We start from the raw sequence: 23,181 nt of genomic DNA, 5'->3' as shown, positions 1-23,181 counted from the left end.
TTCGTTGTCGTTTTTAAAAAATTCTGATTCGTCGGGATATCTTTCAGTTACTCCTAATAATGATGATTTTACTAGTTTTTCAGTTGCTGAAGATATGCATTTCATATCTCCAGTTACCAATTTTTCTGCTTCCTGTTGTTCGCCTGTTAGTAGATGTAAGTCGACTAAATCTGGTTCAGGTTGAACATCATCGCTATCGTCTGCACTAAATTTAGTTTCGGCTTCTGACGTCGATTCTGGTTCAGAAAATTCATCCATATCATGATCAACATCATTTCTTCTGTTCTCCTCTGCTTCATTGCATGTGAGGATATCCTGTTGCTCATCTTGCATAAACTTTACATGTGGCTTCAAACTTTCACCCTCAATTTTGGAATCATCTTCGTGAATAGAACATATGTCCGAATTTTCATCAACATTTTCCATCATCTTTTTAAATTCAGACTCTGCCATGCTTATTATGTTCTGTACTTCATTTTTCACTGCTTCTTCCGCAGCTATTCCGATATCAATTCTTTCAGTTTCAGATTGAGATTGCACTTCGTCTTCCTGTGATATTTTTGAAAGGTCTCTATTGTCTAAAAAATCTTTCACTTCCACTTCAGGTGAAATGTGAGATGTTTTTTCTACATTAGCTATGGTTTCTTCTGATGCAAACTTATTTTCAGTTTCTATACTGGAGGTTTCATTCAAATCATCGATTTGAAGTTTAGTTTTTCTTGATTCAGTTGGTACATTTTTCTCTAATGTTGTAGGCTGCTCTTGTTTTGCTTGTTTTATTTCCTTTTTTCTTTCACTGTCGGTATTTAATTTTTGATTGAAAAGATTCATTTTTTGTTTCACCTAATTTGTTTTGATCGCTTTGAATGTAGGCACTTTTCGAGGTATCGTTACCCTTTTCAGTTTTATCACCTTCGAACGTTGCACCTTGTTCACTATCTCTGATATTGTGATTATCGTTTGAGAAATCTTTATTTTTGTTACAGCTTTCTTTTAAGGTATCCTCTAAATTTTCGAAATCAGCCGTTGTTTTTTCAATGCTACTTACTTCTATTTCTTCTTCTGCAGTTATTTTCATTTCTTTGTCTTTCTCGCTTACTTTATCAACTTGTAATATTTGTTGACTTTTGACACTTTTGTCATTTTTAGTGGTTTTACTTTTGTTTGAATCCTGAGGAAAAACGATTTCGGGTGTCATAATGTCCTCTTCCACTGAAGACACTTTAATTTTTGGAAGTTCTGAATTTTTTTCGGTTTTTGCTGAATTACTTTTGTTTTTTGAGGATTGATCTTCTTTCGATTTTTGTCCAATAGCAGAAAGACTCTTTGTCAATTTTAAAGGCATTTGAACTTTTTCCTTTTTGGGCGTTGTCTTCAAACTGCTGTGTGAAGCATTTTTCTTTTTTCTTTCTGGAGAGCTTTTCTTATTCTTCGTTTGAGGTGCGTTATGGACAATTTTATTGTCAGCTTTGCCTGAAGCAGCGTCTTTTTCTTTTTCTCCTATGTTTTCCTCGATATCTTCTCTACCAATCTCAGTTTCATTTTCAATTGTATTATTTTTTAGAGATTCTTCTGTGTGTGACTTCCTTTTCAACTGTTTTGAATCATCAGGTTTTCTATCTTCCCTTTCGTTATCTTCATCTTTATGTGCGCTTTCATCATCCAATGTATATTTAGACTTTCGGGAATTTAGTGGAACCATTTCGTTATCATCAATTATGTTTTGTGGCAGTGTAGACATCTCGCTCTTTGATCGATGATCGTCTGGGCTCGAGTACATACTTTCTTTTCCTAAACGAAATTCACCATCCGACAAATTTTTACGCTCTGGAATGTTCCCGAAATCATCCGTGGCATAACGCGATCTTTTCCTGTGATGGTATCTTCTATGTTTATGATGGGAATGATGATCTTCTAAAACGCTTTCGTCTTTTAGATGATGATGATGGTGGTGATGGTGACGTCGGTGTCGATGGTGATGACGATGGTGATGTCGTGGTTTCACATCAGCTTCATCAATGTCTTTCTCTTTATCTTCGCTATTACTCCTGCTTTTAATGACTACTTGTTGTGATGGAACTTCTAGAAACTGTTTTGAACTGGTCCTCCGTATTTGAACTTCAGGTGAACTATTATGTTCTTTGTCATCTGAAAGATAAGAGCGTTCTTCCTTACGTATGTCTGCCCCACGTGACTCAGAATTCTTTTTCCTTCTCTCAGATCCTTCTATACTTGCTTTTGCGCAATCGCTGCAGACATACTTTATATCATGATGCTCTTTAGAATGTCTTCTATGATGAATTCGATGACAATTATTATAATACTTAATTGAACTTCTGCGACGATCTCTCTTCGCATCTTCATTTAAACTTTCATGTTCATCATCATCAACCGTTTTTTCATCTTTTTCTACTTTTCTAACCTTCTTTTCTGCATGAAAGACAGGAATATGTTTTTCACCTTCTGCTCCACATTCTTCTTCAGAACCATGTTCAAAATGGTGGTGATGATGAATATCTTCGGCAGTTTCCTGCGTTCTGTCTTCATGGTTTTCTCTCAAATCCATCAAATTTTGATGACTTCTGTACAAATCTCTATTTTCTGGTAAACCATAGTGATCTTTTCCAGGATACCCTTCCAAGTAATTTCTCAATTCTGCCGCCTTAGCTTGCTTCTGAAAGTACTTCTTAAGGTACGGGTTTGCTTCTCTTTGTTCTGGACGTCACTGCTTGTTTCACTTTCATCTGGCTCTCTTCCCCATGCTCTACCATCAGACTTTTTCTTCCGTAGTCTTGTTACTTTTACACCTGACAGAGCAGCACTTCGGTGCTCAGTATCACTGCCGACGCTGTCTGTTAAATCCATCCTTCTTTTGTGATTCTTATTTGAAGATATCTGAAGACGTTCTTTGTCGGTGTCACTGAAGTGACTGGAAGCGGTATTTCCTTCTGTTTGATTGTCAAAACTCTCTTCCTGCAAAAAGAATGCATGTTTAAGTAAGTAATTTAATGATTAAAGTTTTGCAAAAATGCAATTTTCGCGTGGACTTTGATTAAGTGTTTTGATAGTTCAGTAGATAATTCGAGCTTAATAGTTATACTGATTGCGTAAATATTTAAAAACTTTTCATTAATAAGTGTCTCAAAATATTGTTCGATCTTATAAATCAAAATTTTAGCTAGGTCAGAATTAATAGAGTTGCAAAATTTGGATTTGAACATAGAACTGGAATACGTACATAACCTTTCAAAATTTATGTTCATACTGACACCTGAGTATCAGGAAGGTCGAAATGAAGCAATTCAAGAGCTAGGAGAGTTTTGCTCTTATTTGCTGCAAGTGGAAAATTTCAAAAAACAATTTAAACCATTTAGACAAAAATTGTTTTTAAGAAATCCACGTAACCGAAATTTTAAATCTTTCCAGGAGAAAATTTTGAAGATTGATATTAGTATAAGTTTGATAAATGTAAAATTTAGAAAAAATGTCGCATTCACTGCCTTTTTAGTTTTGGTGACTTTCCTTACAAAAGAGACTGATAAAACATTTTATTAACAGCAAATATAATGTTAATATATCAGCAGAGTAAAACTGCATACTGCTCTCTGTTATAGTTTAATTCTTCGTTTATATTTCTTTCCATTTTTAAACTTGATATAATGCGCAGGAAATTCCCTGTTAAGGTATAGTATTATAAAAGTTAATGATTTTTGTTGAACTTCCTATTCCTATTCAGAGTCGCAACTGACTACAACTGTATTTATGTCGAGGACTGCATACTAAGTGCCTTGCCTCCATTATTTTATATACCGATAGATGGCAGCACCATCACCGGATCGAACTGTTAATGAGAATTTAGAACTAGTTCAGGAGCTAATAGCTACCTAGTACTAGCACCCAGAGGTATCGTTTCACTTGGAGGACATTGAGACCACGAGCATATTTAACGTTGCCCAGTCCCCTTTAATGACGACGGTGGGTCTTCGACCATCGAGGTTAGAACCCAGGACCCTCCGGCCCCGAATCCGACACTCTACCGATCGGGCTACCACGGCCCTTGTTAAACTTATTGCGTATTTTTTTTTATTCGAGACTCACAATTTGTTTCAAATATTCATAACGTTTTAGGTGAACATTTCACAAACGTACATTCTTAAAAATCATCTATATGCACTACATTAATCTTCATTCTTCAAATATTACTTTTTGTGCTCTTAAAAACGTAATATTTCCTTAAATTCTTCTCGAAATTCAAAATGAAAAATTCCGTTAATTTCTTGCACTCGTGCGCGTTATGCCGTTCTAACCTCACCACTCCATATGTTCCGAAAAGCTACAACGTGGTTAGCGTTTTGCTTTTCTGCAGCATTTTTTTCGAAGAATGAAATCGCCAAATTCCAATATAAATAACTACCTAGCAGGCTACCTACTTTAGTTATCCAGTAAACCAATAGATGGCACTACTTAAATCTGAGTACAAAGAACGAATGTTTGTTTTTTGTCACATTATTGAGTAATAATAAGATAACTAGAGCGGTATATCTCTTGCCTCACTAATACAAACTAACACCCTTGACCCCAGGAACACTTTTTAGAAGCTTTCGATTTGAACTAGCAATCTGAAAAAATTTCAAAAAATAAATAAATTATATTGTATTTAGATAAAAACGGATTGAAAATACCCATACAGTAGAAATTCTGATTTTTTTTTAGACATTGATGTATCAGTCTGATAAGTGTAAAAATAAAAAGAAGCAACATTTATTGACTTTTCAATTTGGATGTCTGCTCATGTAAACAAGAATGATAAAACCTTTTACGTAAAATGCCAAACATAATATCAATAATCACTCAATATGTTACTAGATGGAAAAAAAACGGTACACTGGTTTTTGCTGACTGTGAGACGAGATTGGGCTCAGTTGAAGAACGGACTTCTGCGGTCAGAGAACGTCTATGTTTAACAAATGAAACGAAGAAGAAGGTACTAACCTGAAAAGCGGTTGGAAGCGATTCATCAAAGTGGTCTGTAGTCGCACGGGAATGTTTCTTCAGATCACCCTGCGCTGCTTGCAACCGAATTCTTTCTTCACTCTCTCTTGGAATCTTTCCTTTATCGAGCAAAGATTCGCCTGCAATCACTCCCTGGTGAGATCTGGATGTCCTCAGGTACACGTTGGTCAGGATGGGTTTCAGCTGCTTAATCTCAGAGGCCGCTTTCCTCCTCTGCTGGTGTTTGCCATCTGATGCCCCGGACGGAAGGGATGCTTCTGATCCATCCCTGTCCTCAGACATTTCCGAAGTCAGTTCTTGCATGAGGGATTCCCAAAGGGACCACAAGTCGTCCCTGCTCAGGTGGATATGCACAGAGGTGTCAGTCACTTCTTCTGACGTCACGTTTGTCAGCAAGGACTCAGAAGGGGCTTCTGGTTGTGGAAGGGGCGCTGGCTGCGCTCGAATCGTTCTGGTTTGCGTATCGCGTACTAGATGACCTTCTTCGGTTCTGTCCGTTGTAGGGATTCGTGCGTTGTCGAAGGTGGTTGCTGTGCCTATGTCTTCGTCGGATCTCTCTTTCTGACTAAATGCATAGTTGCCGAGCGAGAACAGCAGATTTCTGCAAAAGACAAAAATTACTAATGAGTTTTTGCAACGAAAGAAAATATTACAAGTCACTTCAATACTAGAAAATCGCCCGTCATGATATGACAGGAAATGTCATGGTATGAAAATTTTTTTACATTTGAACGAAGCAATTGCCTGTTTGGTGATATCTTGGTAGTTGAAACTTTAACCCAAACACCAGTGGAACAACCCTATACTCCAGTAGATAACGTTAATTGTTTTAATTTCTTCGTTTTCCTTAGTCTACCAGTAAAAGTCTTACCAGTAAAACAGTTAATTTACCGGATCGAGTTCAGCCTTGTCACAATAAAGCCTTTCTCTGCCTGTTAAATATTACCAAAACATATTATCAAATTGCCATGCCGTGACGCGAGTTTCATTGTTGAAACACGCTGGTTACTCGATCATCGACTATTATTTATGTAAGGATTTAGTAGAGTTTTAAATACAAAAATGTTTGAAGGTGATGTATTACTCTTTCAAAATAATTTTAAATGCCATTTGAACGAAAAAAAGTTATTACAGTTGAGGAAAAACTCATTTGGCAGCATTGCGAAAGCAACACAGATCCTTATCGCACCATTCAAACTCTGCCAAGTTAGATTTGCCCCCACCTATAGTGAATGAATTTGGTGAAAGAGTTTATGAAACGACTGTAGATTTAGAAGAACATTAGATTCAGCATCCTGTTCAGTGAAATGACACCGAGGGAAGTGCTTTGACAATACCACTCACATTTTGCCAAAATGTACGAGAGGTTTCATTCCTACTGTATTTGATATTTGGTGCACTTATTTCCGTTAATTTATCAATGATTTTATTCTGTAAAAAGCGGATCAAATTCATTCACATTGGTTATTACTATTATTATTTTCAAGCTTAAATGAAATTTAAATATGTTAATTTTAACGATGCATTTTACACGAGACTTTCAACTTTCAGCATTTTTTCAATCTAGTTTGTTTGAGTACACTTCAATATCAGCTTAAAGAATTTTTTTGTTACAAAACATACGGAGTTAGTTGACAGTTCATTTTATGAAATTTCAGACATCGAAGTTTTTTTTTTTTTAATTAAATTACAAAATGCTTCATATTTTATTTTTAAAGTCGAAAAATAGAATCTTTCTGAGTACTAAAAAGAAATTTATTTTGAGTAGTTACAGGCTATTGATTAATAGCTGAAAAATGAAAATATAATGAACGTACTTTTGAAGTCATTTTATCACATCACGTTTCACCACCTTTAATTTGTTCGATCTAACGTTTAGTCTTTCTGAAAAACTATTTCACAATCTTCCGATTATTTTCAAGGTTAAAAAGCATTGGATGTCAAACATGATTTTCAAAAATAAATATTCAACAATGAACAAATATCAAATATCATTCATAAATCAAAATTTTGTAACTAGCAGAATTCTCGTTTACTCTTTCAATCCTACACTTAACGTTTTAGGAAAATTTCTTTTGTTAAAGTTCAGGTCATATAGTACCATGCATTGACAGTGGCAGAATTACCACGTCGCAATTACGAGGGACCCCAACGACTATAGGGGCTTCCGGGGAGATGCAAATCTGCCCATCATAACTTTTATTTACACAGTTCTGTGTTAGAGGCCCTCAAACATATAAATCCGGATCTGGACATATCCATTGATACATTTTTATTTCCTTTTGATGACGTTGGTCACCAACAAAGATATATGAAATGAAATAAAACAGTTAGTACCTTTTTTCGTTAAGAGCCGGAGTGAAAAGTTTCCATTTCTCTGCTTTGCATGTGCAAATGCAAGAACGCACATTTATGAACTTTTGGTGCTTGTTTTATCGTCAGATTCGAGTCAAAAATTATTTTAATGATTGTTTTAAACAGTAAGAATCAGAAATGTACGTTTTAACGAATCGAACACAATTTGTCGTAACCAAATGTGGCAGTGAGAAGCAAAGGGATGTAAGTAGACTTTTTAAAGTTTCGAGTAAAACGCGTTTCAGATCCTAGGTAGGCTTTCATTGATTTTTTTTCTTTCTGATATAGCAGCACCTACCAGAGCAATTAGTACCATCTCCTGCCCAGAAATAGAGGAGTTTCTCCTACCATTTGTACTGATTATCTTCAAAATGTTGGTACTTACATCCCTTTGTTGAATTAATTAAAACTTAGATGCGTCAATTTTATATTACTTGTTAATCTCGTTGTTTTCGAGGACTTTCGTAGCAGGAACAGCGCCATGGAGTTGAAGGTACTTTGCACAACGTTGGTTTCCTTGGTAAACAGCTGCATCTAGGGGGCTCATCAAAAATCCCTAGAAATTGAGAAATAGAATTGGTATAGTAAGTGAAACCCATAAGGCTTGGAGTCATTTAATGAGTGAAAAGCTCAAAGCGATCAGAGATTGGAAATTTTAAAAATGTATCTCCTGCTAGTTGAGTCTGCAGTAAAGTACCTTATGTACTCACAACAGTTCAGTGTCAATCACATGAGTCTGTCAATCACAACGGATATGGATCGATGTAGATTTTTGTTCGACTCATGCTGTCACTACACATTGGTTTCTCATTGCTGAAATAGCTGTGTGTCCTCTTGTTTAAAACTCCCAAAACACTTTAGCGACCCAGTTCTAATGTTTGAAATCTCGTTAAAAATGCCATTAAGAGCAGAAACTGGAGGTTTTTTAGCATAGTTTTTCAACCATTTTTGGATCCTCTGAAAACTTGAGGGGAAGCTCAAGCTTCTCGAGCCGTTTAGTAATCAGGATCAGTGTTTCTTCCAGGACTTTTGCTCCGGCAGCTGAGCATTGGAAGGTATGGGCGTGTTTAAAGGCGGGGTTAAGGTTTAAGGAAGGGGACCGTTCTTCTCCCCTTCAAAAAAAACTCAATTTAGATCATCTTTGAAGTGAAGATGTTAAAAGGAATTCGGGATCGAACCCCCCGAGAAATTTCCAAATTGAAGTCTTTAAAACGCAAATGTAGGTGATCTTTGATGAAGTTAGCAAAAGGGGTAGGATTTGGGCCTACGCCAGGAAATGTTTTGAAACGGAAGTCGTGGAAACGGCAATGTAAACCATCTTCAATGACGTTAGGGCAAGGACGGATCCAGAAAGTATTCAAGGAGGGGGCATTCGATTTCACTTTTTTGACCTTTTACTAATTTCCAAATCTTCACCTCCTAACATCATGGAAAATCGTCTCAAAATAAGTTTTTATTTATTATTTATTTATTTATTTATTTATTTTTTATGAAACTTCTACAAAATTCCGGAGGAATGAATCCCACCCTTCCTTTACCTTAACGTCATCGGTGTTGTATAATTGCTTATTTTTAGACTTCAATTTAGAAAACTTTAGTGAGGAGAGTCTCCCGAACCCCATTTAATGACCGCTAAGATCGTCTAAAATTTGAGTTTTTGGAATTTCGAAAAACTTCTTGTACAAAGTTTCGACCTTTATCACTAAAGTGTTACGAGGTATGCCCCAATTGCTTTTTTAAGACTACAATTCGGAAAAAAATTTCCAAGGAGAGCCCTCTCTTTTGTAACATAAACGAAGATCATATAAAATTATTTTTTTTTGGTCCTAAAACGTAAATTTTACGCCATTTTTGTTGACGTTAGAGAAAAGGATGGTGTTCAGGACTTTTCCCCTAAAAATTTTCCTAATTGAAGTTCTATAGACGTGATTGTAATCCATCTTTGATGGCGTTGAGGGGAGGGGTGGGACTCACTGAATCTCTCCCAGAGTATTTCTAAAACTGAAGTGTTAAAACTCAATTTGAGGTAATCTCTGATAACGTTAGGATGAAGTTCGGGACTGTTTATATGATTTTTTCTGAAATTGATGTCCTAAAAATGCAATTTTAAGCTGTCTTTGATGGTATTTAGAACTGAAATGTGGTTTAAGATTTACTATGATTTTTTTAAAATTAAAGTCTTGAAAACCCAAATACAAGTCACCATTGATGGTGTTAGGGGATGGGATGTGGTTTGCAGGGTCGACGAGAGGTCATGTCAGCCTTGTCCAGAACTAAAAGAGCAGCTCGGAACCGAAGTAGTATAAATTTTACTTTTGGGGGAGGGGCCCGTCTCGGCTAGCGAGGGCCCTGGTGGTTTTCAGTGGCAGATACAAGGGGAGGGTCATCCCCCCCCTAAACCATCAACAATAGCATCCGTCCATAGCGTGTTCAAACACTGTCTGAAAAAATGTAAACGTTTTCAACTGTCCTTTCGGTTCTTTAATATTTTTGAAAGTAACTATTGATTTGGAGACTTTTATTGACACCCATGCAGTTTCTTAAATCTTTCGTGTCTAAAACCGAGAGTTCGTTCATGGGGGGAGGGGGGCATTGTTTGGCATGCCCCCTCCTAAAATGGTAGTAGTCTGTATCCGGCCTTGGTGGTTTTGGAACTTACTCCGGCTTTTAAAAAAACTTTTAGTTTTAAACCTCATCTTTAGTCATTCTTGATGACGTTAGAGAAAGTGATGGGGTTTAGGGCAGTCGCTTCAAATTTTTGATTTTAATAGCAAGGAAAAAGCTATTGTAAAATATCTTTGATGACTTTAAGAAAAGGGCTGTAGTTTACTGGTTCCGGACTAAGAGTTTTTCTGAAGTTGAAGCCCATAAAACTAAAATTTTGTAAGGGCCATCTATGAGAACAATCAGGAAAGGGACTCTCCTTGGAAATATTTTGAAAAAAAGTCCCTAAATACGCATTTCTAGTCCATCTTTCATTGCGTTAAGGAAAGGGATGAGATTCTCGGAATTTGTTTCGTAATTGAAGTCCTAAATACGCAATTGTAAGCCATATTTGATGACGTTAAGAAGGTAAGGCATGGATTTCGCGAACTCTTCCAAGAGTTTTTCTGAAATTGAAAAACGCAATTGTTGGCAGTTTTTAATAATGTTGGAAAAAATGTTGGCGTTCAAGACTCTTCTTTGGGATATTTTTTGGAATTTGAAGTCCTAAGCGACGCAGCTGTTGGTGATCCTCGATTACGTTAAAAGAAGGGACGGTTTCAGACTGTGCTCCAGACGTCTTCCGAAGTTGACGTCCAAAAAATACAATTTTAGGTCAGGTTAATGCCTCATTCCCCGATAAATTTTCTAATTATCATTTTCCTATATTTACCTAATTGATTCTCTTGATATTTTTAAATTCATTTTTTTAAAAATAGTTTTATGTATGTGTTAATACAAGTTGAGTTTTCTTCTGGAAGAGCAGTTGACTTTCTCCGGGAGGGCACTACCAAATTTTTTCCGTGAAATTATAGGGGATAGTCCGTGAAATCTAACCCTTACCTCAACGTCATCAAAGATAGCTTGCAATTCGAGAGATGCTGTAAAGAAATACTGATGAGATCCGCATGGTAGCTCCGAAACTGTGCGTGCAATTTATGAATTCGCACTCTGTTTCTCTTCACGTAACGGTCGGTGCAGAATGAAACATTTTCAACAAATGTCATCCTCATATAAATAATGTGTATACAAATAATGTGTTATTTACATGAGGATATATATATGCAACACCATAAAAAATGTTCAGGGTATTTTGAAGAAAAAAAGTTTTTTATGGTTGGCTTGTTTAGTACTTACTTTGACATTAACCATAAGTGGGTTTACAAAAGCACGCATAATCAATCAAAATTTCGCACATTTCCACATTGTTTCGTTGAGCTGCGATGTGCAAAGGTGTTCTTCCATTTATGTTTGTCGCATTCACTGCCCGAGGACACTGCTGCAGTAGCCATTGGACAAGATCTGTAAAACCATTAAAGAAAAAAAAACACTCGATTAAAGTATTCGATAAAGACAATAGAATTATATACTAAACTATCATTCCCGTATCAGGCATTGCTCGGGTAATGGAAGTAGCAGGGGATAGCAGTGCTTGGTGCACCTAGTTACGAAAATCCCCTATAAAAACTACTTATTACCTATATTTTTTCTAATTTTGGAAGGGTCCCGTGGCCCCTGGACTCTTTATATATATCTATGTCCTTGTCCTTAATCGATCCTTAACTGTCATTAACGATCCTTTTAAAGTATTGATTTTCTTTACCCGACCAATGCCGGGTACGGGAATCTTACTAATATTATATATGCGAAAGTTTGTCTGTATGGATGTATGGATGTATGGATGGATGTATGGATGTTTGTTACTCTTTCACGCAAAAACTACTGAACGGATTTTGATGAAACTTTACAATAATATAGCTTATGCATCAGAATAACACATAGGGTAGTTTTCGTCCCGTTATGGGGGGCAAAACCCCCTTACGGGGGCAATAAAACACAATTTTTGTATAAATTCTCTAATATTGGGATGAAAAAATACTTGCACATATTTACATTATATGTCCATCGAAAGCTCTGATTTTTCTGCTGAAGATGGCACCTGTTCGAAATTTCTAAGTAGAATAAAAAACGAGTTATGAGCTTTTTAGATCCATGTTCGAAGGCTTTCCTCAACTCAATACAGTATTTAGTGTATCATCTCAACTCCCTGTCGATAGCGACAATTGTTGTATTGTTGACTTTCTTTGCTTTTCGTGATTGTTCAAGGCTTTTCTCAAGTCAAATCTTGAAGTAAGATTTTTGCACAAGATTGGCAAAAAATACATGATTTGGCTGATGATTTTCCATTCAAACGGAACTTTAATGTAATTAATGGTTTTTATTATTATTTATGCTAATTGAACACTTACTCATTATCCAAACAACCAGCAGATCGCCAAAATTTTTGCAGAAAGATTTCCGTAGCTGATGCATTTGGCAGTTTTTTCAACGTTGCTGTTTTTGAAGCCGAAGACTACGTCATAATGTTTCTCAGCTTTCACCATGTAAACAAAATATCGCCAATCAAAGAATTTTCAAGACTTTTTTTACTGTGTTAAATAATCCAGCAACTAAATTAGGCAAATCCATAAACAGCACAAAAACTTCCATTAATTTTTCTTTTTGCACAATTTCAAACAATCACCAAATTTTATTACTTATTTTGGTAACATTTCGGATGAAACTGTTTAGCGCCATTTTATGGTGACCAAAAATATCTCAGCATCTGGCGACGATATCTCTGTAACGAAAATTAATATCATATCGTTTTACAAAGTAAGGAAAGAATGGGGGAGCATCATCGAAGGTACCTCGAAACGACTTTCGCAAATTCGGTAAAATCGCACCAAGAGCCACAATGATTGAAATTTCCCGAAATAACTAAAGCAAGTATAAGGGGATTACGAGCGCAGCTACTTTTTTTTAATCACTTCGTACTTAATTAGCCATACAGAGAAGGTTTTAGACTCCATGTTAAAAAAAAGTATCAACAGATTAATCTTTTTAAACATGAGAAGATTAATTTCATGTTTTTTAAATTTGTATATGCTTAAATATAGTGCTTTCGTTTCTAAATCAATACTACTTTGTTCTTTATACTTATTGCTATTTTAGTTTTATGGGTAAGGATGAAACTCGATTTTTAATCACGTCAAAAAGATGTGTTTTAAATTTTTTTACTTAAAACAAAAAACAAAAGCAAGTAACGATTTTTTCTAATAATTATTACTGACCCAGGCAACGCCGGGTATTTTTGCTATATTATATATCGTTGGAAAGGGAAGAATTTTCCGCGCTCTACGCAATTTGTTCCAATGCTCTAACTTAATTGCGGCGGGAGTTATTTACGTTTTTAGCTCGAATTTGTTTAGGCTTAGCTGAAATTTAGGCACTACTTTCTTCTCTAAATTTATCAATAGAAAGTGGAGGAATCGTCCCACAGTTTTCTTTTTGAAAGCACTGGAAAAAGCGACATTTTTTACTTCAGATCTAACTCGACCTTAGGTCGAAAGTTTAACCCTCTATCTCCATTAGAAAAAAAAGTTACAAGCGAATTAAATGAAGTTCAAAAATCTGTTCTCTTTTCAAGTTTTCAACCATTTTATTTTGCGTTTCCACGGTAATGCTTTTTGAATCCATTGTTTATATTTCCATCTTTCTCATTTTCAATTCTTAAACTTATTTTATTTTGTGTTTCCATGGTTACACCTTTTAAATCCATCTTTCTCATTTTATTTTAATTTCTTCGAATTATTTTAGTATCAGTCGTCATTGTTTGGCGAGAAAATTTTGCATGATGTTTTTTTTCTTTCATTTAATCCTGGTTATTGAATATACGTCACTTGACGCAATGGTTTTTTTTTCAAGGTAGACCGAGCAAAGCCGGGCAACGCAGCTAGTACTTAATAAAATTTCTAAATTACTGGGATTATATTTTTTTCTTTTTAGTTTTTATGCAGTCGGGTTTTTTGTTTTTATTTAATAATTATTTTTTATTTTACCCTTCTTAGTTAATTTTCATTGACTTAGTTATTATGATCATAAGACGAAAAATTTCGCAATCTTGTCATTTTATTGAGAAAGTTTATATCGTGAAGGTTATTAAGTAATTTCCGGTGGTCTAAACTACTGATTATTAGTCCCTCTAGGGATCTTAGTCGGCTTAAAACTACATATGCTTGACCTTTAGCAAAAATGCAGCGCGAACTTTAGTCAACCACAGCTATACTAACAGCACAAAAAAAGCGTCAGTCAAATGGTTCTCCCAAAACTAATAAAGCCCGTCAAGACAGTACACGTCGCAAAACGCAGTACCCTGAATCACGACAAAAACAAATGCCACATGTTAGAGATGAAAATCGAATTAGTAGACGTAGTGGACAAAAAATTCAGGCAGCGAAAACGCTACCTGCATTTGTCTCACCACGCAGGTAGCGTGCGACACGATTCCGAACTGACAATATAGCGACTGGTTGTTGATATGGTGAATTTTGATTACTGTCATGTGTTTAGTGACACTCCCACGGTTAAGACAAATCAATTGACGTAATATTTATGAAAATCGGCCAAGGCGTTTAGCCTGTATAACGCCACATAGGAACAAATATACATACATAGACTCATAAACACATTACCCTCCTTTACGTCGCGCAAGCGCAGTCGGGTAATAAGGGGCTAAGGAAAACATTTCATGATTCAAGTTGAAAGTTATTTTTTTATAGTTTTCATACCTAATATAATATATAAATAATCTAGTAAACTGTTTTGTTGTTTGCTTAACTTGTGCTTGTATATAATTGTTATCTCAAGACATTGATTTTTATCATTTACTTTTACGATGTGAAATAAAACTTAAATGCTTTATGTATTTCATCTGTGATGATATTCTGAAAAACTACGTTTCCAGTTTTGTGAAAGCGAAAGCCAGAAACATTATTATTTGACTTGAGAAAAGCCTCGAAGAATCACATAAGAAACAAAAACAATATCAAATTTAAAATTCGCTATCGATCAAAAGTTGAGATGAAGTACTGAATAATGATTTGAATGGAGGAAAGCCTTCGAAAATAAGGGACTTAAATTTCAATTAAAGGTTTTTTTTCGCAGAAATTAAGGGGTTTTAATTAATTCCTTCTGAACTAAGATTGATATTTCGAAAAATCCTTTTTTAGTGGATACTTTAGTAATCACTAGCTGCGTTGCCTGGCTTTGCCCGGTCCACCTTGAAAATAAAAATTGTGTCAAGTGACGTATATTCAACAATCAGGCGTAAAAAATAAATTAAACATCATGATTTCCTTTCTAAGCAATGACTTATATTAAAATACTTTTAAGAAATTAAATCTAGAAAGATGGATTTAAAATGCGTAACCATGGAAACACAAAATAAAATAAGTTTAAAGAATTAAAATGCGAAAGAAACTGGTTCACAATTTGAATGAAATCGAGATTTCTGAAACTCGATTTAAAAAGGCTTGTAACTTTTTTTCCTTTCGAGATAAAAGCTTATTTTTTGCGACCATAGGTCGAGTTAGATCTGGAGTAAAAAAGGTCGCTTTTTCCAATGGCGTCAAAAGGAAAGCTGTGAGACAATTCCTTCACTTTTTATTGATTTATTTAATGAAGAAAGTAGTACCTAAATTTCAGCTAAGCCTAAACAAATTCGAGCTAAAAACGCAAATAACTCCTGCTGTAATAAAGTAAGAGCATTGAAACAAATTGCGTAGAACGTGGAAAATTCTACCCTTTCTAACGATATGTAATATTAGTATGTGTAAGTAATTTTTCTCCCCATATTTGAGAATTTATGTGAAAATTGGACGTAAATTGGAATAAAAAAAGAACTATTCATCGAATTTTATTCGAACTGGTTTGCAAACCTTTTCAGGACTTAAAGGAACAAATTGTGAAAATTTTAGCGCAATCGGCCGGGTAGTTCTCGAGTTTTGCGAGTTCAAACACACAGACGCTTTTGTGGGACTTCATTTTGTACTATGTAGAGATGTGGACATGCTTGCCAAATTTCAAGTTTGAGGCTTCAGCGGTATTGGCAGTGTGTTGACCAGTCGCAAATTCATTATTACTTCCAAAAAAAATGTTTTAAAGCGTTATTCGAGAAAATTACAGATTCTAAGTATAGTTTTAGCTCAAGAAATCAAAAAAAGTTATTATTAAAAATCGAAATACATTTTTCTTTAGATTGAACACTATACTCCACGGAGAAATTTGAATCCGACAAGTGACTTTGTATGGAATTAACTTTACCAGAAAGAGCTTACGTAGGCATGTACAAAAACCAGTTTTTGATTTGATTAGAGTAGACCGGGCACGTTTACGCAGTGCACTTTTTTCAAAACGAATTATAACTGGAGAGCCCTACAGTCATGACATATTGATGCTGCTACCTAGCAAATATCCTCACAAGATTTTGAGCATCAGTCGAGTTCCGGTCTAGCATGCAGAAAGAATAATTTCTTTTCTACTAAGTCGAGTAAATTTTGAGTTGAATGTTTTGAAGCTTATTGTGAATAAATAATACTTAGTTAAGAAAAAACAAATACAGTAAAACCTCAATAAGTAGTCGACCGGTTAAGTGGTCACTTCGTTTAACTGGTCGTTTTTCTTTGGTCCCGAAAAGGTCTCATTCACAGTAATGTAAAATGATCTTCCTTTACTAGTCACCAAATTTAATTTTACCCGGTTAACTAGTCACTCAAAACTTGTTTTCTAAAATTCCTTTTCCTTATCAGATCTTAGAAAATAGTGTCGGACTTAGTTGAAAGGCTGTTTGATAGTCATTTTTCCTTGAACTCTCGATCCTCCGTTCTGGTCGTTCAAAGCATAATTCTTGCTGTGACTCTGCCGAGTGCCAAGAGTATGAATCAAACTCCTTTCAGCAAGACATACAAAATCTAATACTTGGAGAAAGTTAGTCAGTATTTAACATCCGTTCAAAGAACTACAAACACAGAATTTAAAGCTTGATGTAAGAAAAGATCATTCTTTTCCGTAAGCAACAACTTCATGAGTAGACATTGAAGGAATGTATTAATGTACCGTAAATACATTAAAATAAGTTGTTGTTATTCAGTAATGTATATAAGTAAGAGAAAATAAAACAAAGTAACTATCATTAGTATTTTCCCCCCTTTTTAATATTTCCACTAATTTATAGACATTGATTACATAAGCTATTGTTTTTATCACAGTCTGTGCATCTTTACGCACGTTCTTAGCATCTTACTTCTAAACGTGGCCTGACGCTTTTTTCGCTCCCAACTGTCTCAAAACTTATTAGTATTTTCAGGCTATTAAGTTTTGAAAATCACCATTTAATTTTTAATAGAGGTACAAATTAGTATCTAATAACTTACAATCATGTTGTGCTGTCTTCATGCCCGTTCAGTTTTTAACCTACTTCAAACATGGAGGGTATGATTTCGTATTGCGGCTTTTTATGTGTGTTTTCGAATTATTCCAACACTACTGGACCGATTTGAAATATTTTTTTTGTTTGGAAGGCTATACTTCCCAGATGGCCCCATTGTAATTTGGTCTGTATCTGATAAGGAGTCCCGGAGAAATCGAAGAAACTTTAAATTTCATACGTCATGGTCACGTGGTGTTGCTGTGATCGGTGTATTTTCACACCTAAGGTTTTGGCTTTCTCTTAAACGATATTTAATTCTCGCGGCACATGGATGATTAATTTTCGCAACGCTGCGCCGCATGGTAATTTTTTATTATAGGTGTTACTAATGTATTTATTATTGCGTAGCAAAACAGTAAATTAAATATATTTTGCTACTTTAATAACTGAATCAATTATCTTAACATTTTATTTACTAATAAATAAATTTATTTAGGCACTAAAATATAAAGTTCTTTATTCAATATTCCAATTTTTAAATATATTTAGTGTTCAGTTGAGGGGAATTGAATACAGAACACCCCTCCCCCACGATTTAACTTTTTTATTTTAATAAAATACATTATAACTGTGTATGATTTCTGAAGTTTAATCAATATTCTGGATTTACTATTTCACGATGCCGCCAGTTCAATTTGAAATTAGGGTTATATTAATTAGCAGGCTTCAAAAAAAGGAGGAGGTTCTGAACTCGTCGGATTTGTTTTTCCTTTGTACAATGTTCCATAAATACTCGAAGACGCCTGTACCCAGGGGCGTGCACAGGGAGGGGGAAGGGACACCTGTTGGCCCGAGCCTAGAGGGGGCCCAATATTTTTGTAACTAACGGTAAAATATAGGGGTAAACTATATGGAGAGGGGCCCGGAAAAGTCATTTGTGATGGGCTCCAAAATTTCTGTGCACGCCCCTGCCTGTACCGATAAGGAAAAGTCTTTTTTCTTTTTTGTTTGATACAGCATAGTTCCTCGGCGGTCTAATGTTAATCAAGTTCAGGCTTGATGAAATTGACTGAGCTCTTCAAATATCATACTCACATTTAAATCGATTTGTACTTTATTAACTTTGTATATCGTCTCACTTAGTGAACCGGTTATTATGATTTTTTTTTTTTTTTGTTTAGTGGTGGTTTTGTTTAGGGGTGGTCTAACTTAGGTTCCAAATCTTTGATTTACCCTATTTGTTCTTTAGGTAAAAGTTAAGAGTAAAACAATAAATTTCATGCAATTTCCCTCACAAACAATTAAATATAAAACCCATTGATAAACAAAGGCCATAAAACAAAGGTTTATACTTTCTTTACCTATAGTTAAAGAAAGTACTAAAAATATATTTTATTAAGAGTAATGATAATGAAAATTTTGAATTAAATATTCTCTGAAGCAAACATAAAATTCATTCTAGTGGAATTTTTAATCTTCATCTATAGTTGGGCCATGTGAAGAAACATGCGACTTTTATCACGAGTTACATGACACTAATTGCGAAACATAAATTACAATTTACAATATTGCAATTCTAAAATTTGCAATTTTACAAATTACAACTTAAAGCGATTTCGTTTTTTTTAGTGACTCTTGTATTTGTTTTCGGAAAGCAAACTTTGATAAAGTTGAACAAATGATGAAGACAATTTTTTTTGTACATAGTTACGCATTTGAAAAAGCCTTGATTCACAGTCGTCGGAAGCCTCCGAGACGCTCGCCGTGTTATTTACACCACTAAAAAGCAAAAAATAAATTACTTTTAAATAAATAAAAATAATAATTAAAAAAAAAACGCCTTCAAAAATACCCAGGAACTAAAAAGCAAAAAATAACTGATTACACTTACATTCTATTTCCTACCCAAACATAGAAATGAAATTTATTTTACAATTCCAGTACAAAAATCAGCTAAACTAAACACAGAATTATAAAATAAACACTGATTTAAATTACTAAACGATGAATTATTTTAAATACCTAACTAATTATATACGATCTCTTAATTTTTAATAACCTTTTGAAGTCGGGGCCTCCTATAAACTACTACCTAACGTAACTGAGTAGGTTTAAAGACTAATTTCGCGTATAGTTAAATTAGTGTTTAATTCAGGATTCGGTGGGCTGTCAGTTACGTTATGTAGTTGTTTATAGGAGACCCCGACTTCAAAAGGTTATTAAAAATTAAGAGATCGTATATAATTAGTTAGGTATTTAAAATAATTCATCGTATAGTAATTTAAACCAGTGTTTATTTTATAATTCGGTGTTTAGTTTAGTTGATTTTTGCACTGGAATTGTAAAATAGATTTCATTTCTATGTTTGGGTAGGAAATAGAATGTAAATGTAATCAGTTGTTTTTTGCTTTTTAGTTCCTGGGTATTTTTGAAGGCGGTTTTTTTTTTATTTAAAAGTAATTTATTACTTTATATACACTATTCAGTCTGTAGTAAATTTGATTTATTTTAACGATGGTGAGACATATGTTCATCAAAACACTAACAGAACCACGTTAGGTGTCAAATTAAATATAGGTAAACGTGCCCCGTTTCCGGGGCAAGTTCACGCAACCGACTTAGACTCAAAAATAATTTTTTTAACGGTTAAAAACACAAACTGAGCAACAACTGAATATACCAATTTTGACTTCATTAACTGCTTTATAAAACCGCAATGTCTAAAATTGCCTAAGTTAAAACATAAAATTTAGAAAATTCATTGAAAAAAATTTGCGTAAACGTGCCCCGGTCTACCCTATACTTTCTGTTCGAACAATCAAAACATTTTACCTCTAGCTGCGCAGGGTTACTAATACTAAAAATGCTAAAAATACTAAATAGACCAACTTTACAATTTCAAACCAGACGATAATTTGAATTGTTGATGAAGTCAGAGCGATATTCGATCGATCATTTTGGCTATTAATATAAGTAGAGGGAAAAGGCCGGTTCTGCCGCAGGAGGGGGCTCTAGGGCTCATAGCCCCCTCCCACTCCCCCTCCGACCTTAGGGATGACCTTGGGCTGCCCCTCCACCCCCTGCCGACCCCCCTCCACCTCCTCCCGACCTTGGGGTTGACCTTGGGGTTGCGCCTGAATCTTGAAGAAGATGACGAGGGTATTTTCCCGCGTTTTTGAATATTTTCCCGCGTTTTCGGACTTAGAATATTTTTTTGCAATTTAACGTTTTTTTTTTTTTCTTTGTAACCTTATATGATGGTTTTCGAGTGGCAACACTTGTTGTCATGACAACCAGAGTTTTTAGTTTTCGGTTGGCAACACCTGTTGCTATGCTTTAACTTATGCGGTGTTTAACGTTCATGGCGCCATCCATTGAGAGGTTGAATTTTATTTTTTTTATTTCTACGAATTTAATTATTTTTATTTTTACAGAGTGTTGAAGTTGGGAATCGAACACCAAAAGGTCTTCGTAGTCGAGGGATATTGAGCACACGCGATAACCACTCGGCTACGAAGACCTACATATGAGTACGCTAATTGACATCTCAATATAATTTTCACATGAGGTAAATGCAAATGGTGCCATCTGTTGAGACTTTGAAGATTTTTCCCGCGTTTTTGGACTTTGTTATTTTTTTCTTTGTAACGAAGGTTTTCACAAAAATAATTAATTAAAAGATGATGGTCCCACCAACCAACCAGGTGTATTAAATACACCCTATCAACCTTTTTTTTTTTTTTTCATTTAGGTCTTAGACTATTTTCCAGTCTTTTGATCTTCAATTATTTTCCTACATATTTGAACTTTGAATATTTTCCGCGAATTTAATTATTTTTATTTTTACAGAATGTCGGAGTTGGGAATCGAACACCCAAACTTTGATTTATTCACGTATTTCCATCTTTTTTCATTTTTACAGCTTAATTTATTTTTCCGCCTTTCGAACTTCACAGTTTTCAGAATTAGTTTGTTTTCACGTATTTCGAACTTTATTATTTTTACAACTTAAATTATTTTCGCGTCTTTCGAACTTCATAGTTTTCAGAATTAGTTTGTTTTCAATTATTTTGAAGTTTGTCATTATTTCAGGTATTTTGAGCTTTAGCGTTTTCCCCCGTCATTTAGTACTTTGATTATTTTTCACTATTTTAGCATTTTTCAATTATTTTCTCTCATTTTTACTCTTTAACCATTTTCTCACTTTTTAGTCTTTAACTAATTTCAATCATTTCACACTTGGGATATGTTTCCACGATTATGATTTCTTTTTCGTATATTTTAGAGTATGATTATTTTTTTCATATTCTCTTTCTTAACCACTTGAATCTTAAACTATTTTTGTATCTTTTATTTATTTACAAGTATACACGATTATATCATTTTTCCAACTTTAACTATTTTTATTCATTTAGGAGTTCAATTGTTTTTATGCATATTTACACTTGAAATATTTTTTGAACTTTGGTTTATTCACGTATTTCGAACTTTATTATTTTTACAACTTAAATTATTTTCGCGTCTCGAACTTCATAGTTTTCAGAATTAGTTTGTTGTCAATTATTTCGAAGTTTGTCATTATTTCATGCGTTTTGAACTTTATCGTTTTTTCCCAATCATTTAGTACTTTGATTATTTTTCACTATTTTGGCGTTTCTCAATAATTTTCTCTCATTTTTACTCTTTAACTATTTTCTTATTTTTTAGTCTTTAACTACTTTCAATCATTTCAGACTTAGAATATTTTTTTTAGATTTAATTCAATGATTCATTATTTCAAAGTAATTAATTCCGATTATCATTTTTCATCAATATTTTAACTATTCATTTTTTTTTTTCTAGACTTAGATTTATTTTAATACATTTTTGAACTAGGAATATTTTTTTCGAACTTTGATTTACTTTCATACATTTTAGGACTTAGATTATTTGCACGCCTTTAAAACTTCTATTATGTCAAACTAATTAATTCAGATAGTATTAATTACTGCATAACATTAACAAATTTTCATAGAATTTAAAAATCATCTTATGTAATTTTTTCAGTAGATAAATTTCCCACTCAAGTTACATTTCATCACTACATATGCTTTTCAAGAGTTTCATTTAATTTATCGCATTTTTTAATTAACTCTAATAATTATTTTTTTATCATCGATATTTAAGTTAATCATATTTTCCCTTTCTTTATTTTTTTTTTCATGCAAACACTCTTGATGGAATAAAACAAAATTTTCAACTTTCATGAATTAAATCCCCTCTGAATATTTTATTTTACTTTTCCATACTTTACTATTTTACTTACTGCGTTTTACTATTTATCATTCATTACAGCTTTTCCAAAATATTACTTTACAACCAACCAATTTCATTAACAGAATTTTCATTACAATTTATAAATTTCACTTTTATTTAATTATTTTTACCTACGGTAAAATAAAACACATAACACAAAAATGTTAAACATCAATGAAGTACCCAAGAAATGTTAAAATTATAAGTCGAGTATCAAAACTTCATGTCAGCAAATTTTAAAAATAGACTTACCGAAAAATAACTTCTACTAAAATTCATTTCAAAACTTGGCATCAATTTACTCTTAGCATTAATAAACACTTATCATTAAGAAATTTTCATGGATTTTAAAAATCAACTTATTTAATTTTTTTCCAGTAAGCAAATTTCGCACTCAAGTTACATTTCATCACTTTATATGCTTTTCAAGAGTTTCATTTAATTTATCACATTTTATTTAATCAACTCTATTAATTATTTTTTGATTAGTATTTAACTTAGTCATTTTATCGCATAGTGTTTTACTTTATTATTATTATTATTTTTTTTTTTTCATACAAGCACTC

At 33.9% G+C, this 23,181-nt stretch overlaps 1 protein-coding gene across 1 annotated transcript in view; it reads right to left on the bottom strand.

The window, feature by feature from the left end:
* The window catches only part of LOC129223165 (sarcoplasmic reticulum histidine-rich calcium-binding protein-like), an 8,225-nt gene extending 2,930 nt beyond the window's left edge, over positions 1 to 5,295 (bottom strand). The window contains exons 1-4 of the mRNA XM_054857733.1: positions 4,993 to 5,295; positions 2,685 to 2,973; positions 1,049 to 2,601; positions 118 to 549 (exon numbers count right to left, since the gene is read on the bottom strand). Coding sequence (XP_054713708.1) covers positions 118 to 549; positions 1,049 to 2,601; positions 2,685 to 2,973; positions 4,993 to 5,295 — 2,577 coding nt within the window. The remainder of the gene's footprint in view (positions 1 to 117; positions 550 to 1,048; positions 2,602 to 2,684; positions 2,974 to 4,992) is intronic.
* Between the last annotated feature and the right edge of the window lie 17,886 nt (positions 5,296 to 23,181).

Source organism: Uloborus diversus, chromosome 5 (genome assembly GCF_026930045.1).
Source record: "Uloborus diversus isolate 005 chromosome 5, Udiv.v.3.1, whole genome shotgun sequence".
NCBI lineage: Eukaryota > Metazoa > Arthropoda > Arachnida > Araneae > Uloboridae > Uloborus > Uloborus diversus.
The sequence above is the reverse complement of the archived record's forward strand: the minus strand, read 5'-3'. Positions and strand labels throughout refer to the sequence as shown.